Source organism: Diceros bicornis, chromosome 28 (assembly GCF_020826845.1).
Source record: "Diceros bicornis minor isolate mBicDic1 chromosome 28, mDicBic1.mat.cur, whole genome shotgun sequence".
Classification (NCBI taxonomy): Eukaryota; Metazoa; Chordata; class Mammalia; order Perissodactyla; family Rhinocerotidae; genus Diceros; species Diceros bicornis.
Window position 1 is genome coordinate 38,203,118 of NC_080767.1, and position 17,945 is coordinate 38,221,062.

Here is a 17,945-nt window from a genome sequence, read left to right on the forward strand (position 1 = left end):
AGCTGGACACTGGGCTACATGCTTCACAGAGATTATAAGACACTTTCTCATTTTCTAAAGGTAATTCTCATTTCTAAAGGAATTGTGTTTCAAATGCTTGCTCTCCAATTAACAGTTTTTAATAAAGAAAAGAAACAGCTGATTTGGAAATTCTTAGATTTATGTGAGTTAGAACTGGTCTTTTAATATTATTACCATAAAGACTAAATGGTTGTTATAACAGATGCAGAATACCAGTGATTTACACAAGCTAGATGGTTATTTCTCTCTTCTATAACAGACTGACATTAGTGGTCCTGGATGTGTATGGGGACCCCACAGGGTCAGACTCCTTCTATCTTGGTACTCTTTAAGATGTGGATTCTACTTCAGGATCCAAATGGCCATTCCAGCTATCCTGTCCCCTTGCAGGCAGTGGAAAGTAGAAAAAAGGAGTTGGGGAGCATGCCCATTCCTTTTAAGAACCTGGCCCAGAAGTTGCATGTATCCTTTCTGCTCACATACCATTGCTTAAAACTTAGTCACGTGGTAATGCCTAGGTACAAGAGACACTAGGAAATGTAGTCCTTATTCTGGGGTGATGTGTCCACCTAGAACTTGAGGGTTGAGGGCTAGAGAGGAGAACAGATGTTGGGGCCATGTTGGGCTTGGGGGTTCCTACAACTAGTCTGTGTGGGATGCCCATTCATTTTTCATCGAAGAATGTCTAGTTGATATGCAGTCATTGGCCTAAACCTTATTGAGGAATTAATTTTACCATTGTTTTACAGTTGCACCAGAATCTTCTTCATGGTGAAGTAGCTATAAATATGAATTATTGCTTAGGGAATGTGCAAATAACTTAGTGATTAAATCCAGTTTGGGAGTTGCTGTACTGAGTGTAGATCTTACAGCTGGAAGGAATGGGGGCAAACAGGCAGCTTCTGCCAGGTGGACTTGGAACGCAGGACTCTCTGTTCTGTAGTTTTCTCGTCAAGTGGCGCTTTCCTGCTGACACCACCACAGTGCCACTTAAAGAGCAGTTTCCCCAGTGTTAACTGAGCCCTTCTTCTCCAGTTAATATGTAGTTTTGGATTAATATGCCAGATCTGTCGCTTGAGGAAGAAAAAGAGCAGTACCGTTTCATTTAGAGATGCCGTTGCTTCTCTCAGGACAACAGTAATTTCTAACAAGTGTCAGGAAGAAATCTTCTGGATCCACTTGTTCTTTGTGTGTGTTTTAAAACCTTGACAACAAAACAGATTGGTACTGAGTGGTTTGAAGAAACAAATGTTAACACTCCTTTAGTGTTTCATTTCTAAGTTTCTAGGCCTTGGTAACAATTACCAAGAAATTTGCTTTCACGGGTGCAGCTCTGGGCTGCCAAGAGGATCTGCATACCGAGGGAGCCCATGCTTTCACAGCCCGTGTCAGCTGCCCCAAGATAACATGGATAAACATGGGCTCCTCCATGAACCTCCTAGTCCCCGCTGGGTCTCACACTGGGGGAGGTTCAGCAACTTGTTTTCCTTCCCTCTACCCTTCTCTCCACACTCCCCTCCAGCTGCCTCCTTCTCCCACCCCCAGAGTAACGTGATCTCCTAGGCCTGGTCTGCTGCTTTCACAGATTCTTTTAGTCTTAGAGAAAGAGAGGAAGAAATTAACCATTGGTTTCCCAGTTCAAAGTTAACAAAACTGTAAAAGCCAGAAGCAGTGCCACTGTTTGAAAATAAGAGGGTTGCCTGTAAATAACCAGTGCTTGGACTTTCCTCTGATCAGTCGGTTCTACTGAGTGTGCTTCAGTTTACCTTGTTCTAAAGATAATAGTTTGAAGCCTTTAGATTTTTGCAACATTGCTATTTTGATTTGTTTGTTTTATAGATAACTTAATCTTTATTCAATATTCAGATTGAAAACAAACAAGACTTTTTAGTGATTTAAAATAAAATTCTTTGGCATTTATTTCAAAGGTTAACCAAAGTAAAGGGACAAAGAGAATTCATGAAAACATGCAAAACCTCTCTTAAGTTGAATTCAAACACTTAGAGTTTAATAAGAATATCTCAAACTGTTTTTGTTTAATAATATATCTGTTTATAACTTAACTTTAAGTTATATGACTGGATTTAAGCATTCAGAATTTGGTTGTTTCTTCGCCACCAGCAATATTAAGATTTGAGACCTGTAGTTTGCAACAATTTTAAATGTTTTTTCAGCCTGGTGTCCTAAAACTGGTCTGTCAGCTCTTAATTATGGGTACGTATTGGGTGTCATATAATGGAAAAAAATCTAACAAGAGAGTTTGGCGATCTGGCTCTGCCACTAACTTGCGACCTTGTGCAAGTTCTTAAACCTCTCTGTGCCTCAGATGTCTCATCTGTAAAATGGGCAAAATAGATTCTGCTTAAAAATGGTTAAGGATTGCAGACTTGTTTTTACCTCCATTCCCCTGCTCACTGAAATGACAGTAAAAAGATTTTTTAAAAAGTGAAGATGCATAAGGACAAAAAGAACCCAAAGGGATAAGTGGATAAGAAAGGTAAACATATTTTAGGGAAATGGAAGGCAATCAAAAGTGTGGTAATAGACTTAGCAGAATTGAGGAAGCTGAGGCCTAACCTCTTCTGAGAGAGACATTGATTAGAAGTTTGCTTGTAAGGACCTCAGGGAAATAATCAGTAGAGGCAATAGTACCACAGAAAGCAGGGGGTGGTGAGGCCTGTAAGAAATCAAGGGGATCCATTGAAAGTCTGTGAAAGGAGTGTATAAATTCTTCATACCCCTCCCCAACCCTGTATAGCCAGATGACCACCTCTCCTTCCCACCTACGTGAGACTAGAGGTATAATATTAAGAAACTTCCCTATAAAGGCTCTGGACTCAGGGGCATGACCCCCAGCAGGGGTGCAGGTAAGCCATTGGGCTGAAAACAGTGGAGTGGGCAAGGGCAGATTTTTTTTTAAGTCTGCATACTGAATAGTGAGATTCTCAGCCCTCTACCAATACCTGCTAGTCAGGGCCCTAACAGAAAGGAGATGGAAAGACTCCTTTCTGAGGAAAGGAGTGGCCCTAGAGAAAAGCCCATTTGGGGATTCTCTTGATGGAAAAGCGAGCCCACCACCTCCCTTCATTGAAGTCCACTAGTGGTCAAGCCCCTTCCATGCATACTTTTTAGTTCCTCATTCATATATAATGAGTGAACAGCCAGATCTCTCTAAACGTTAGAGAAAAGCGTCTACTATGATAGATAAAAGGTAAAAAAAATTCCCAGAAAAAAGGAACTTGGTGGAAATAAAGACAAGGCAGGAAACAGAAGAAGAGTTCAGGAGAACTATTCTTTGCTATCTTCAGAGAGACATTGCAGACATCTAACAACAGTGTTATTAAAAACAATAACAATCAGAATAAGAATGAGCTTTTTAATATTGAAAACATTATAGCCAAAATTTAAAATTCAACAGAAGACTTGGAAAATAGTCTGTCTCAGAAAGCAGAACATAAGGACAAAGACATGGACAATAAGAACAGATAAGAAAATTAGAAGCTCAGTCCCAGGGCTTCAGTATCTATTTGGTAGGAATTCCAGAAAGAGAGAACTGACAGAAAATGGAGGCAAATTTAGGAGACAGTAAGTATCAGGAAAAATTTCAGAGCTTAGTGAAGTGCTAAATGACTTAAATCTTTGAATTGGATTGGCTCCCCGAGTGCCCAGCATAATATATGAAAAAAGACTCCCTCCAAGCCATATCATTGTGAAATTTCAGAACACCAAGAAGAGAAAAGCAGGTCATATATAAAAGATCAGGAATCAGAGTGGAATTGCATTGCTAAACAACAGTACTGGAAACTAGAAGATAGTGGAGAGAAATGCCTTGAGAATTAAGTGGGGAACGTTATTTTCGATCTAGAATTCTTTACCCAGCCAAACTGTCAGAGTAGAGTAGAAGAAAGGCATTTTTTAGATGTGCACCTTTTTTTTCCCAGGAAGCTACTGGAACAGATTCCAGCAAAATGAAGATGTAAGTCAATAAATAGAATTGAGAATATTTTAAGTGTCTTAGAACTTGGAAAAAATGCTACTAGGTATTTGACAGATCTTTGAAATATTTGGGGGAAAAATAGTAATAAGTATATAAAGATAAATCAAATGAAAAAAATAAAGGCAATATCTTCAGGATAAAGTTATGTAATAAAGGAAACATTCATAGTGTATTATTGGCAGAGCAGTGAATAATATTTACATCATCATCGTAATATAAACACTGACTACTGATTTAACCAAAAATTGTGATTTTACTGTTTTGAGAGATTGGGGATGGTGACAGTACATAATACTACTATAGTAAGTTAATATATAACGTGGAAAGCTGAGGAATCCAGAAACAACAATATGGGTATAATCTGAAGCAGGCTGCCTCTGGGGAAGCAGACTGGGGGATGGATTCAGGGGACTCCACCTGGCTGTTTTTATTATAAGACTTAGTACTATTTGATTTTTAACCATATGTGTATATTACTTTAATAAAAAATAAAATGGGCATACCAATAGTATTAGTTTCCTCCTGGAGAAAAATTATTGTTTAATAGTTATAATTGACTTATTAATTATAAAAATATAGTAGAGTCTTACTATGATGAGATTTTCTAGAAAGTGGATTTAGTCTAAGGCAATTCAGATTTGGCCCCCAGGTAAGAGCTGTAGCCCTGGAAACACCAAGGGGATTAACACAACCGTCAGCATTATCAGAAGAACAGTTGTATGTGCACCTGCACGTCAAGTCCCCACCTTAAATAGGCCCCCGTTAAAGACGTGGGATGTGGAGTTTGTGTTTTACCACAAGGCTGTGGTTGCAAAACCTTGGCTTTCAGATGAAAGGTAGGACTCTCTGTGACATTTTGATCTTAGTTGCTACTCCGACCCCTAGCTAGTGTTTCTTTCCCTTAATAAAATAAATTGATTTCCTTGTCCCTTGGAAAACCTCCAGACTGCTTTCACTCCCTCAGACTGTGCTTTCTGGAATCATTTTCATATATCACATTTGTTAATTTTAGCTCTTGACTTAGTTCCAGTAAGACTTAGGCAGGAACACAGACCATCACCTGCTATAGTAAGAGTCCTCTTTTGGAAACAACAATAGTTACTGTTTATTGAGCACCTTCCATACATTATTTCTAATCTTCATAACCCTGTGAGATAGCTTCTCATGAGAAAATTGAGTCTCTCAAAGGTGAAGTCACTTGCCCAAGCCGCCCCAGTGAATGGCAGATCTGAGATTCAGAAGTAGGCTGTGTGAGGTCATAGCTCATTCAGCTTCCACTGCATTGCCTCCCCCTCTAACCTGGTTTGCCCAGTGCAGGGTCACCAGGCCTTTGTGACGCTTGACCAATGAGTAGGGCTCTCTCACTGAAAACTTAAGAGACTTAAAGAGATGCATGTATGTCCTTATACAGTGGCAAAAAGGAGTATGATTGATGTGATACTCTAAGTTGCATTCTTCTTCAGTTGGACACACACTGGACCCACAGCGCTAGAGAATCTGGCAGTCTCTCACTGGACAGTGTTTGCAGAATCAGGAAGTGGGCTTGTTAGCTTGTGCATATGAAGTAGCATGCACATACCTCAAGATCTTTGCTCTTCCCCACCTAAAGTTATTGGCTGGGCTGGAAGCAGTGAAGAGGTCTCTCAGTTCTGGGATCATCTGGTCCAGGGGGTCCCAAACCAGGCCCCATGTCAGATTTATCTGTCTCCCCTCCACCCCCACCTCCATCCTGCTGCTGCCAGGTGGAGCTTCCACATCCTGCATCCTGCATCCTGCATCCTTTGTCCTGCCTCCTTCCCTTGACCCACTTCTGTGGTGGGCCCCTGCCTCCTCTCACTTTTTGAACAGGATTGAACTCTAGACTTTACAAAAATTCAGCCTTTATACTAAAATCTTTAGAGAAGAGTCCTCTTGTGGTGACTTGTTCTAGGGTTATACATTTCTTAAATTAAAAAATTGCTTGCAAATGAATAAATTTTAGAAATATCCATTCCTGTTTGTCCTATTCCCAGTGAAAATAAGAAGTAACTCTTCCCTCTTCCAAAATGGTGGGTTTCAAACTTAAGTACGCACACAGACCATCTGGGGAACTTGTTAAGATACAGCCCATTCCACATATTCTGATTCTGAAGGTCTAGAATGGAGACCAAGGGTCTGCATTTTAAGCAAGCACTGTGGGCAATTCAAAATAGGTTGTCCATGGACCATACTTTTAGAAACTCACCTTTAATCTAATTAAGGACCTTTCTTCTTTCTTAATATTCTTAACATATTGAAAAATATTCTTAAATAATTCTAATTCCCTGAATGATTTTCTTTTAAGACATATTTTTCCAACAGTTAATGATTTTTGTTTCATCCTCTGGCTTTGCTCACATTATCTACCTTTCACTTACATTGCAAATTATGTGCCATTTTGGAAAGTTCAGGGACTTTGGACCTTACTGCTTCCTAGCTGTGTGAACTTGGACAGAATACTTACTCTCCCCCTTCCGCTTCCCCTCCTCCTCCTCAGTTTCCTTACCTGTAAAATGGAATTAAACTTCACAAAATTCATAGGATTGTTTTGAGGCTCGTGCTGGGCACATCTTAGGCTCACATTAAAAGTCTATTCCTGGGGCCGGCCCTGTGGCGTAGCGGTTAAGTGCGCGTGCTCTGCTGCTAGCGTCCCGGGTCACGCTAGCGTCCCGGGTTCGGATCCCGGGCGTGCACCGACGCACCGCTTGTCAGGCCATGCTGTGGCGGCGTCCCACGTAAAGTGGAGGAAGATGGGCACGGATGTTAGCTCAGGGCCAGTCTTCCTCAGCAAAAAGAGGAGGATTGGCATGGATGTTAGCTCAGGGCTGATCTTCCTCACACACACACACACACACAAAAGTCTATTCCTTTTCCAAACTGAATGCAGCATAACAAGTTCGTTCACAGTCTTTTTCATTCTTTTGTCTTTTTTTTTTCTTTCTTTCTTTCTTTCTTTTTTTTTTTTAAACTTAATGCCTTTGAGGTTTAAAGTTGCTTAGAGGGAATCCTTCATGGGCCTTTCATTCTAGTAAGAAGATTGAGGCTTTATTTACTCGTAACAGAATACTTTTTGTATCTTGCAAGTGAGTTTCAAAAGCATCAAAAGCTGAATCTGGAAAGAATAGTCCAGGTTTGATATGGTCGTGTACAATTTGACGATGTTTTCAATATTCATTGCTGCTAATTCACAGTATTTTGCCAGACCTGTTGATGCATGGTTTTATAACTACAATTTGAAAGATTGGGACACAGTTATAAGCATTACTCATTTTAAGAGGATAAGGTCATTTTAGACCCAAGAGGAGAATATTAGTAATAGTCATTAGCTTTTTAAAATAAATTTATGTTCCCATATAAAGTACTTCACATGCAAAACAAGTGTCTGGGTCTGTATTAACTGATAGTATCCATATCTATCTAACCATAGAGGGATATGGTTAGAATTGCAAAAATGCCTATTAATGTGTAATTCTTGGCATTAAGCTGCCAGTTTGAATATAGCCCTTTAAATCTCAAATTCTGTATAATGACAGACTTTCTTATAGTCTAGTCCAAAGCCCTTGAACTTTCCAAAATGGCACCAAAATAGTGTATTTTTCAGCTTGTTTGTACTACTGGTGGAACCCTTTTGAATTTTAATTTTGGCTTTACACTTGGAAGTTGAAGGGTTCAAGATAACACTCAACAAGTCAGCAATCATTACCTGCAGGCTCTCTAGACTGACTTGACAGTGTCTCCTGGAATCTAGATGGCATCCACAGTCGCTGCAGTTGTCACCTGGTGGCCCTGTAGCTCTGTGTCTCCAGGTGATGGGAACTCCGTCTTTCCCTGACAGTGCCTTCTTAGGTGCTTGTGCGGCCTGGCCTGATGCTGCAGCACTGACCGCAGGTCTGCTCAGTTGCAGTTGAAACACATCTTGTACATTGATTAGAATTTGGCAAGACACTTCTGAAAAGTTAATGGCGCCCTGGCTGAGAACCCCTGTGATACACACTAGTTGCTTCCAGTCCAATTTTGAATTTTTATGTGCTATTTTTGGCAGACCTAAATGAAATCTTGTTACTTAGCCATTCCTGGTGTACTGAAGATACCCAGGTTTTTGTCGTTACAGGATGGGCTGGAAAGTATAACAGATGAGTCAGTCCAGCTTTGCTTCTGGGGCTGATCACAGTAGGCAGGTTCTCTTAACCAAGGCTTCCTCGGAAACATATGACAACCTTAGTTCTTTAACCAAAGATATAGATATCCAAAGCTTTCATCTACTTGGAATTTATTCTTGGTAATCCATTGGTCAGGAGCCTGATCCTTGGATCCAGGTGTACTTGGGCTGAGTCCAGCTCTGCCTGTTTGCAGCTGTAGGACCTTTGGCAAGGTGCTTGACTTCTCTGAGCTTACGGTTTTTACCTGAAGAATTGGGGATAATAATTCTGTTTTCCTCACAGGATCGTTGTGCAAATGCAGTGGAGTAATGGACAGGCCATGCTTCTCAAAAGAGTCTGGCACACAGTGAGATCTCAGTGCATGTTAGCTCTTATTACTTGTGTGCTCTAAGACATGGACTAACCATTTTTCTCCCTGTTGCAGTTGTTATCTGACGTTATTTATTAAATACATTCCTTTTCCTATTGTTATTGAAATTTATCTGATTTTTATTAAATTACTTGGTAGGATTGGGTTCCCTATTGTTTCCCACTGATTAGATTTCTGGTTTTGTGCCAAGAAACACATTATAGTGATTATTGTTATTTTATAATACATTATGATATTGTCTGTTATCAGGCCTAACCAGAGTTGTAGGAAGATTTCAGCCCAGCACAGCAGTGAAATGGATTTTAAATAATGGTATCCCATGGCACTCACCAAACAAGGAATAAAGTTCTCTGTTGAAGAAAATGAGGCAAAGGAGGGATGCAGGCCCTGCCTCTAGTTTGTTCTCATCGTGGAGACTGAATTCCCTTTACACGGAATCAGAAATTATGTTTGAGTTTGAACTTGAACATCCCTTGTTTCCAGCTGTCTCCTAGTCTGGATGTATGATTTGACAAATGTGTTGCATACTTGTGTAGTTGTCCTGTGGGTTCGGCTCTCTGATTATTCATTGCTTAGACGACCGTTGAGTTAGCCTTAATCACAGTAAACTCACTGAATGTAGATGAGATCAGTGTTGGTAATTCCAGAGGAATCTGCATCTTTCACCAGCACTCTCGGGACGTGGGGTTTGCTAGGGCACCGCGCGCAGCGGAACTCGGCCTTGAACGCTGCAGGCTGGGGGCATCTCATGCCGCCGAGATGCACAGGTTTCTAAAGTGGTGCTGAGCAGGCCTGCGCCCTGCGACATCCGGAGTAGCCGGTGACTTTCTTGGGGTGTTAGGACCCACTTCCCAATTCTGGAGGCGCTAAATACCGCGCTTAAAATTAATCCCCCTGTTGATCTAGAAATTGGCCCCGGATTGGTTCTGGACCGCGGTAATGGTCTAGGGCCGGGCTGGGCCTTGCGATCGCCGGGATCCTCTGCGTCCCGGCGCGGCGCCGAGGGGGTTAAGGCGGCCGAGGCGGCGGGGGCGGGCCTCGCGGGCCGGGCTCCGGCCCTTTGTTAACAGGCGCGTCCGGAGCGGGACCGAGACGCGGCCGCGGCGATGGGCGGGCGCGCGGGGCGGCGGTGAGGCGGCATGGCGGGGCCGCGGGGGCCCGGGGGGGCGCGCGGGGCCAGCGGGCCGAGCCGGGCCTGAGCCGGGCCGCGGAGCGAGCCGGGGGGCGCCAGCCCCCACGCGCCGGCACGCCAAGATGTTGGAGATCTGCTTGAAGTTGGTGGGCTGCAAATCCAAAAAGGGGCTCTCTTCGTCCTCCAGCTGTTACCTGGAAGGTAAGCGCCGGGCCGGCGCCCGAGGGGCTCGAGGTGGCCGCAGGTCACCGGCCGGGCCTTCCTAGGCCTTGCCCGCGCGCGGGCGCCCTCCTCTCCCTCCCTCTCCCTTTCTCTCCCTCTCCCTCTCCCTCTCTCTCCCTCTCGCTCTCTCTCCCTCTTTCTCTTTCTCTCCTTTCTTTTTCTCTCGACCGCCCCTGGGCGCTGCCCAGAGCGGGGAGGGTGCGGGCTGCGGCCCCTGCGCACTAACCCCGGGAGAGCCCACGTCGGGATGGCGCTGTCGCGGGGCCCCAGCTGCGGGGCTCTACCCGAGCAAGTCTGAGAAAGCGAACTCTACAGGCCTGAATGGCCTTGGGAGCCCACATCGTGGCATTTCCACCGTTAATTGGGGATTATGTGTCAAAAAGGTCGACCCGTGTTTTTGTGAAACATATGATTTTCATTAAGTATCGTGTACAAAGGGAACACAGCTCTACCATTTATGGATACAGAATTTCAAGTGACCTTTCTACTTCCCCAACCCCCCCCAACCCAGTCTTATCTACAGACCACGAAGAGGTTTTAGGAATTCTCTCTCTTTGGGGCGGAGAAAAGAGAAATTACACCCGATTTTAAGAAGTCATTTTGAATGACTCCAGAGTCCTTGAGGAGGGGGCCCTCGTGTTAGGTTCCTTCCATAAAGTCTCAGAGCCAGCAGCATTTCACTTTACCTTCTTTCCATTCTACCTTCCTTTTCTTCTCTAATCCCATTTGTTTATTTATTTTTCCTCTCCTGTTATTTGTCTTTCATTTTCTGTTCTAGTAAGGTAACAGCTGAAAAAAGCGAATTGAGGATGATGAGTGGTTGTCATTTTGTAGCTTCAAGATGGATCTGAAATTGATCTGATTTGGGGACTAGTCATCCCAGACTATTACTTTCAGCAGAAAGGCTAATTGTACTTCAGAGATGTGATCCTGCTTGCATTTCTCTGTCATTTACATTTAAGACTTGAAATAGGAATAGAAACGTAAAACTCATTTTAGAACTAGTAGGATTTCTGCTGTAGTGCCATGAAGTTGTAGTGGTTTTTTTGTTTGTTTATTTGTTTTTTGGTGAGGAAGATTGGCCCTGAGCTAACATCTGTGCCAGTCCTGCTCTACTTTGTATGTGGGATGCCGCCACAGCGTGGCTTGATGAGCCGTGGGTAGGTCCATCCTGGAATCCGGCTCGCCAACCCTGGGCCCCCGAAACAGAGCGGGCGAACCTAACCACTATGCCACCGGGCTGGCCCCAAGTTGTAGTGTTTTTAAAGTGAAGGAGAAGGAAACAGATGCCTCTCATTAATTGTCTAACCTGTTTTTCTTTTCTTTCCAACTTTTTGACTTGAAGGCCTGCCTGGAGTCACATGTGCAGCCCACACCATAAAGACCAGTGAGTGGTATAGGTGAAACCTCTTTGTCCTTCTTGCCACAAGGTGTGCCCATCGGTCCCCTTCCCTCTCTGGGATTTCGGGCCTTGGAGGAGGCTCATCCAGATGGAGTGGCTCACAAAATCTAGCATTTGTGGGGAGGAGATGCTTTTTTTGTCTCTACAAGTTGGCATCTGAGCAGCCAAAATCTTCAGTTAGTATGTCGCTTATTTTCCAAGTTGCTCAAAATTCCGAACACATTCTCATTTACATCTGTAACGAGTTAGTGTTAGGCATTATCATCTCCATTTCGCAGATGGATGCCTGAGGCAGAGTGGATGAATGGACTTTTTGTAACTGCAGAGCTAGAGGAAAGTTTAGGTCACAGTGAGGCTATGACATTGTTTTGTTTTCCTGGGGGATAAATGAGAGATTTAGTGTGTACCTGGCTGCTTTAATTATTGTTTTTTGAGAAAAAAATCTCAAGTGTCTTATTCCAGTACATGAGACTGCTTTGGGTTAAGACTTCATCTAGGAAGGTATCACTCTAGGATTTCTTTCTTGTTACTGAGTTTTCCTTATTTCATTGTTTTTTTAATTGGAGAAAGTAAATGGAATTATTTTTTTGTAGTTGAGAGAATTTAACACACTTCAGTGATCGTTTCTTAAAGACTGGACATGCTGTTAGTCTCTTGGGAAACACAGTTGCGAACATCTGGATAGGTAATCCAGCCTTTCCGTTGTTACTGACCTCCTAAATCAATCAGTCAGTGCTTATTGACACCCACTCGGAGCCCTGGTATCCCAGGAAGAGGAGAATATGGTCAAGTTTTCCATTCTATCGAAGAAGGTTCAGCCATAAATGCCACTTGATCGTGCATCTACTTGCTACGTGGGCCTAGCTGTCAAAGCAACAATCATTAAATGCTTACTGTGTGCCAGGCACTGTGTCAGCATTCTATATGATTTAATTTGCTTATTTCTCATGATGGCCCTGTGGTTATTTCCATTTTATAGATGAGGAAAGTGAGGCACCAGAAGGTTGGAAAACTTGTCTAAGGTCACAGGGCTAGCAAGTGGTGGTGCTGGCCTTGGAATCTGTGCTGTCTGGCTCCAGAGAGCCCAGTTTTAGCCCCTCTGTGCTTTACTGCCTGTGACTGGTGATCTCCTTTGGAACTCGCTGTGGATGTTAAAATGGTATCTTCGGAAAAACCCTAATGCCTGAAATAAGGATATTCTTTCTCTTCTAGAAACCTAATACTCATAAAAATGATGACCTTTAACAGTAGAATTAAAAATTTGTAAGTATATATTAAATAGCTGTACATGGTAAAAAAAATTCTAAAAGAGTATTTAGTGAAAAGTAATTCTGTCTCTTATCCAGGTTCCCTACCCTGAAAGTAATCACTCAGGAGCTTCTTGTGTGTGCTTCTAGAATTATTTTATGCATATATAAGCATTTATTGCATTTGAATTTTGTGCTCCAACTTTGTGAAAATGTATGTTTATAGCAGTATCTATTCACCATGACCACATTGAGCTTTACAATCTTCAGTCTACTTCAAACACTGAATTTTCTGATTTATTTTTTCCCCGTAGAGATGAGAAAGCAAACGTGAACATTAGCCATTTGAATTCATTTTTTCCCAGTTTACTTTTGTTTGTCCCTATGTTTATATTTGCATACATTGTACATGAATATTGTCTGTGGACATGTTCTGTACTTTGGAATCAAAAACTAAGATCTGTGAAGTGAACTCTTCTTGAACTTTCAAAATTTATTTTAAGGGCCTGCTTTTAAACGCTTCTTTCCAGCAGTTAAGTTTCTGGCAACTGCTTTATGTGGTGCCAGCCACACAGATACACTTTTAGAACTTCTGCTTCAGAGAAGCTTATGCTGTCATTCTAAATACTCCCTCCTGAGGTCATCAAATACTTCCCTTGTTTAGTAACAAAGAAAATTTGAGGCTCTTTCTGTAACCTAATAGAAAGCCAGTCAGTCCTCTTCATTTGAGGTTACATTAAAATGTTGAGCATTTATGATGTGACAGGCCTTGGCACTAAGCACTTCATAGACATCCTCGCTTAATTCTCATTCCAATGCTGTGAGGTTTCTAGAGAAGAGGAGGTAGAAAGACCTCAGTTCACTTTGGTTGGAAATACTTTCGAATTTCAAGTCAGGAGATCCTAGCTTTTGTCTGACCTCTCTCAGCTTTTCTGTTTCCTTACCTCTGAGACAGAGAGAACAAACATCCTCTGTTCAGCCCACCTTAGAGGATCATTTTGAGGATCTAAGAGATGATTCCAGTGAAAGTTTTGAAACCAACGAAGTGCTAAATATATGTATTTATACTGACATGAGGTTCCTTTGAGATGTCCTTAAGTCCAGACGGTTTTCTGGCTAGGGTATTGCTAAGTTCCCATTCTCACGTGAGGCACGCAGCTCCAGAGCCAGCCAGTCTGGACACGGATGCCAGGCATGCTCCCCAGTGATCTTGGGTATGTTGCTCTCTGAGCCTTGGTGTTCCCATTTCTATAATAAGGCTCATAGTAGTCCCTACCTCATGAGTTGGGAGAGTCACATGAGAGATTGCATTTAAGTTGTTTAGCACAGAGCCTGGCACAGAGCAAGATGTTAGCATATGTTAGCTGTTGTTATTTTAAACAAATATTTAGCTGTCTGAAATGTTGGCGTTGCTGCTTTCTCTAATGGCTGAAGTGATGATAGAATTGAGCTGAACCCACCCAATGGTTTTTCTTGTTGTTAACAAAATAATTTGTTTCCAAGTTTGCTTTGATGCATATAGTTATACTTCCTGTCATTGGTTTTAAGTAAAAGTATCTTCCCTTTCTCTGACCCTCTCTTATTCCCATGGTGAATATTTTAATTGTGGAAGAAAAAATCCCATTGGTCCATGGTTGGCATCTTGTTTCTTCTGTCTAGAGACAGTATTTCAAGAGCTCCAAACATGTGAAAACTGAAAATCTCATACTCCTTATTACCTTGTTGTAAAATCGAGTTGCATTTTGCCAGTGTAATCACTGATCTGAAATAACAGGAAAAATTATCAATGGATAGGTTTTTAAAATATATAACAACATTGTACAACATGATGACTATAGTTAATACTGTATTGTATATGTAACAGTTGCTAAGAGAGTAAATCTTAAAAGTTCTTATCACAAGGAAAAGAAATTTAACTGCGTGTGGTGATAGATGTTAACTAAACTAATTGTGGTGATCATTTCTCAATATGTACCTATATCAAATCATTATGTTGTGTACCTTAAACTTACACAATGTTATATGTCAATTATATCTCAATAAAACTGGAAAAAATAAATATATAAAAGAACTAAAGATCAAATGGGACATTGGAAGAATTTAACTTTTCCTTTCTAATGGTCGATCATAATAATAATTAAACACAAAGAAAAATGATTTATAAAATAAATTCCTAGGTTAATGTTTTATGGGGGTTTTTTTCTTTTACTTTTTTTTTCTTGTACTCATCACCAGCTTTAACAATTATCAGCTTATAGTTCAGTTGATAGGTCTTCAAGGTTTTCTTGCCTAGTGAAGTTCTAGTTCCAAAGCCATTTGGAAGAATAGCTTGCTAGTTACTGACTTTTGAGAGTCTAACTTTGTCCTCAGATAATAAGAGTTGTTATTCTCTGAGGTTGGTTTTCAAATCCTTCTTTCTTTCTTAACCCACACCGTAGATACTTTATTATACTGTCTGTGTTGGTTGGTGGTGATAAGGAAGACAGACAGACAGGTGAGGGAGACAAAGACACAGGTGGGAATTAGAGAGGAAGAAAGAGGAATGGGAGACAGAGACATAAGGGGGAGATAGACACAGAGCCTGGGAGACAAAGACCAAGACTGATTGAGACAGGCAAGGGAAAACAAAGAAGAGAGGGAAGGAAGACAGAGGAGGGGCAGGGGCAGAGGAGGATGGTGGGAGGGGTGGGGGAGAAAGAAAGGGAGCAAGATAGTGAGAGAGAAAGGCCAGAGACTGACTGACAGGTGGATGGAGGACTGGCCGAGAGGCAGATGAGGCACCTCCCTCTGCTTCCGTTTCCTCCTCTTGAATGCAGTAATAACAGAGTCCACCTGATAGGGTTGTGGAGGTTTAGTGCAGGTAAAGTGCTTTGCACGGTGCTGGCACTCAGAAGGGCTCTGTAACTGTTAGCTATTATTCTCTCACATTCAGTTGCATAAACTTTAACCTCGTTACTCTTAAATTCTCTTTAGAAACCTAATCCTTATCAGTCTTACCAGTCCTCAAATTTTGCTAAAGGCATTGTACATTGAATATATTAAAATTGAATTTAAAGGCGGGCCATGAATAGAATTAGCCACTGCTTTTTGCAGCCAAAATACCTTTTTTTTTGGTCACATTCAATTACTCAGATTAGCAATAGAGATAATAATGGCTAACGAGACGTTCTGGCGAAATTGCCTGCCATTGGGTAGCCCCTTTACCTCAGTGGCTCATGTCTAAACTGACCCAGGAGTCTTGATGATGCTGTAAAGGAGAACAGGAAATGTGAAATGAGTGCTCTCAAACCATCCCAGGCCTGGCCGGCAGGGGGGAGGCTTTCAGCCTGCTGCAGCTGGCCCATGACAGGATACAGGTGGCTTTATGGTTAGCAGGCGCACTGTGGACAGAGAATCAGAGCCAGTGCAGGGATTCGTGGAACAGACAAAATGTGTGTGGAGGCCCTGGGGGCTCTCACCGGGCTGTCTGCCTGTTAGGAAACTGTAACAAGTCCTGTTTCTTTTGAAACCACAGAGAAGTGTACTTTTATGTTACACCTTGTTTTAGGATCTTGGCCATGGTTTACATTCCATTAAAAAAATTATTGCATTTCCTAGATCTTTAAAAAGTTTTCCCGGTCAGGTTACATTTGCTTTTCGTCTTTACTCTGTCATTTCTGCTATTCTTATTGCAGGTTAACAGATAATTAGGGTGCAGGCTTCAGTTGTGACTTAATATTTTACTGTGTTGCTCAAGACCAACAAGCGCAGGGTGTTCTACATACGAGTTCGTTTTGATAAACACGGAGCAGTGCTGTGTGTCCTGCACTGCACTACACAGGAGTCGGCATTGCTGAGGCTTCTGCGATAAGAACTCTTGGTCTCTGCCCCAAAGGAGTTGACGTTATTGTGGTGATGACAGTAAAAGGAGTAATTGCCCTGTAGTGCAGTGCCCTGGTGCCAGGTCCCACACCTGGCATTCCTGCAAAAATTCTCTGCATGCAGTGTGCGTTGAGCCCGTCTGACAGCCCGCCTAGGTCGTTACCATTGTTGCTCTGTTGTGCAATTGAGAAACTGAGGCTCAGAAATTAGTATCTTCAAGATGTGGCAGGCTGAGATTTGAACAAACTTGTCCACCCCAGAGCCCAAGCTTATTGTACTGCAAGGGACGTGAGAACAGATTCCTTCCCGTGTGTCACAGGGTGGCTATGGAAACAGACTCCAAGCACCCAGATGAGGTGAAGGGGAAGTAGCCAGTTGGGGTTGAGGCGGTAGGGAGGAGGAAGGACCAGCCCGAGGTTTACTATAGTAGTGGAGTCAGGAGGATGAGGAGTAGGCTGGGAAGGCATTCCAGGGAGAGCATATGGCACTTGTCAAGTGCACACAGGTGAGGCAGCAGTAGGGTTTTGTCTGGGGGAAACTGCAAGGAGTTTGGGGAGTCGGGAATGAAAAGCAGGGGTCCTGGGAGAAGATGGTCCCAGACCAGACTGAGGGGCCTCCTCATGTGCCCTCTTCAGGAGCCCAGAATTCTCCTATAGTGGTAGTAGTAATAACAACCCAACCAGTTTTTGAAGGCCTGTTACATGCTAAGAGCAGTGTCTTCCATTCGAACTGCCAACTACTCTGCAAGGCGCATGGTAACTCTGTTCCTTATATTGCCACAGATGACACTTGCTGGTAAATGGTGACTGACCATTGACTGGCAGGGCTGCCTCCCCAGCGTTCTCTTCTGCCTCTCCACCAGCAGCCATCTGGATGGGGTTTTAACGGGAGAGTGACTTGGTCAGATTTGCATTTCAGAAAGACCCCTGTGGTGGCAGTGTGGAGGTGGAACGAAGGGGGTAGGGTCAAAGAGGGAAACCAGTCAAGGGTCTGGTAGGTCGTGGAAAGGACAGGACTGACCAGAGGGGTGGAGGAGGAAAAGTGGCCAGAATGTGGGTTTGAACTTACTGGGATGAGAGGGAGAGGGGGTATGAATGACAGGTGGTCAGAGTGGTTCCAAAGTGGTAGGGTCCCATTTTATGTGGGTCTTTGTACTCTGTTACCAGTTATTGTAGATATCTTTGGCAGTAGATTCTTAGAAGGTGATACAAAATTCCTTTTCTTTTTTTGCTTTTTGGTGGAGGGAGGGGGACAGGGACTGTGTATCTTCAGAAAGGTTATTTTTGGACCGCTGATAGGAACAGGGGTTAGGATGGAGAATTCTGTTGTCAAAAACTGACTGGCTAGAAACATTTTAATGTAAAAAGATTCCCAGGGAAATATTTAAACCTTGGGCTAATTTAAATAACTTTATTTTTTAACCTGTTGTTTTTTAAAGGAGGTTTCTCTAGAAACCTGTTTAATTTATTGCCTATAATGCTCATAAGTGGGAAGTAATAAAACTTTTATTCATTT

General features: G+C 42.6%; 1 protein-coding gene across 2 annotated transcripts in view; it reads left to right on the plus strand.

Annotated features, from left to right (window-relative positions):
- Nucleotides 1-17,945, plus strand: part of ABL1 (ABL proto-oncogene 1, non-receptor tyrosine kinase) — a 139,830-nt gene that overhangs the window by 83,610 nt on the left and 38,275 nt on the right. The window contains exon 1 of one of the 2 annotated variants that reach the window (XM_058524306.1): nt 9,755-9,899. The exons of the other annotated variant lie outside the window; for it this stretch is intronic. Coding sequence (XP_058380289.1) covers nt 9,821-9,899 — 79 coding nt within the window. The 5' untranslated portion in view covers nt 9,755-9,820. Of the gene's footprint in view, nt 1-9,754; nt 9,900-17,945 lie in introns of those variants that run through there. 2 annotated transcript variants of the gene reach the window in all.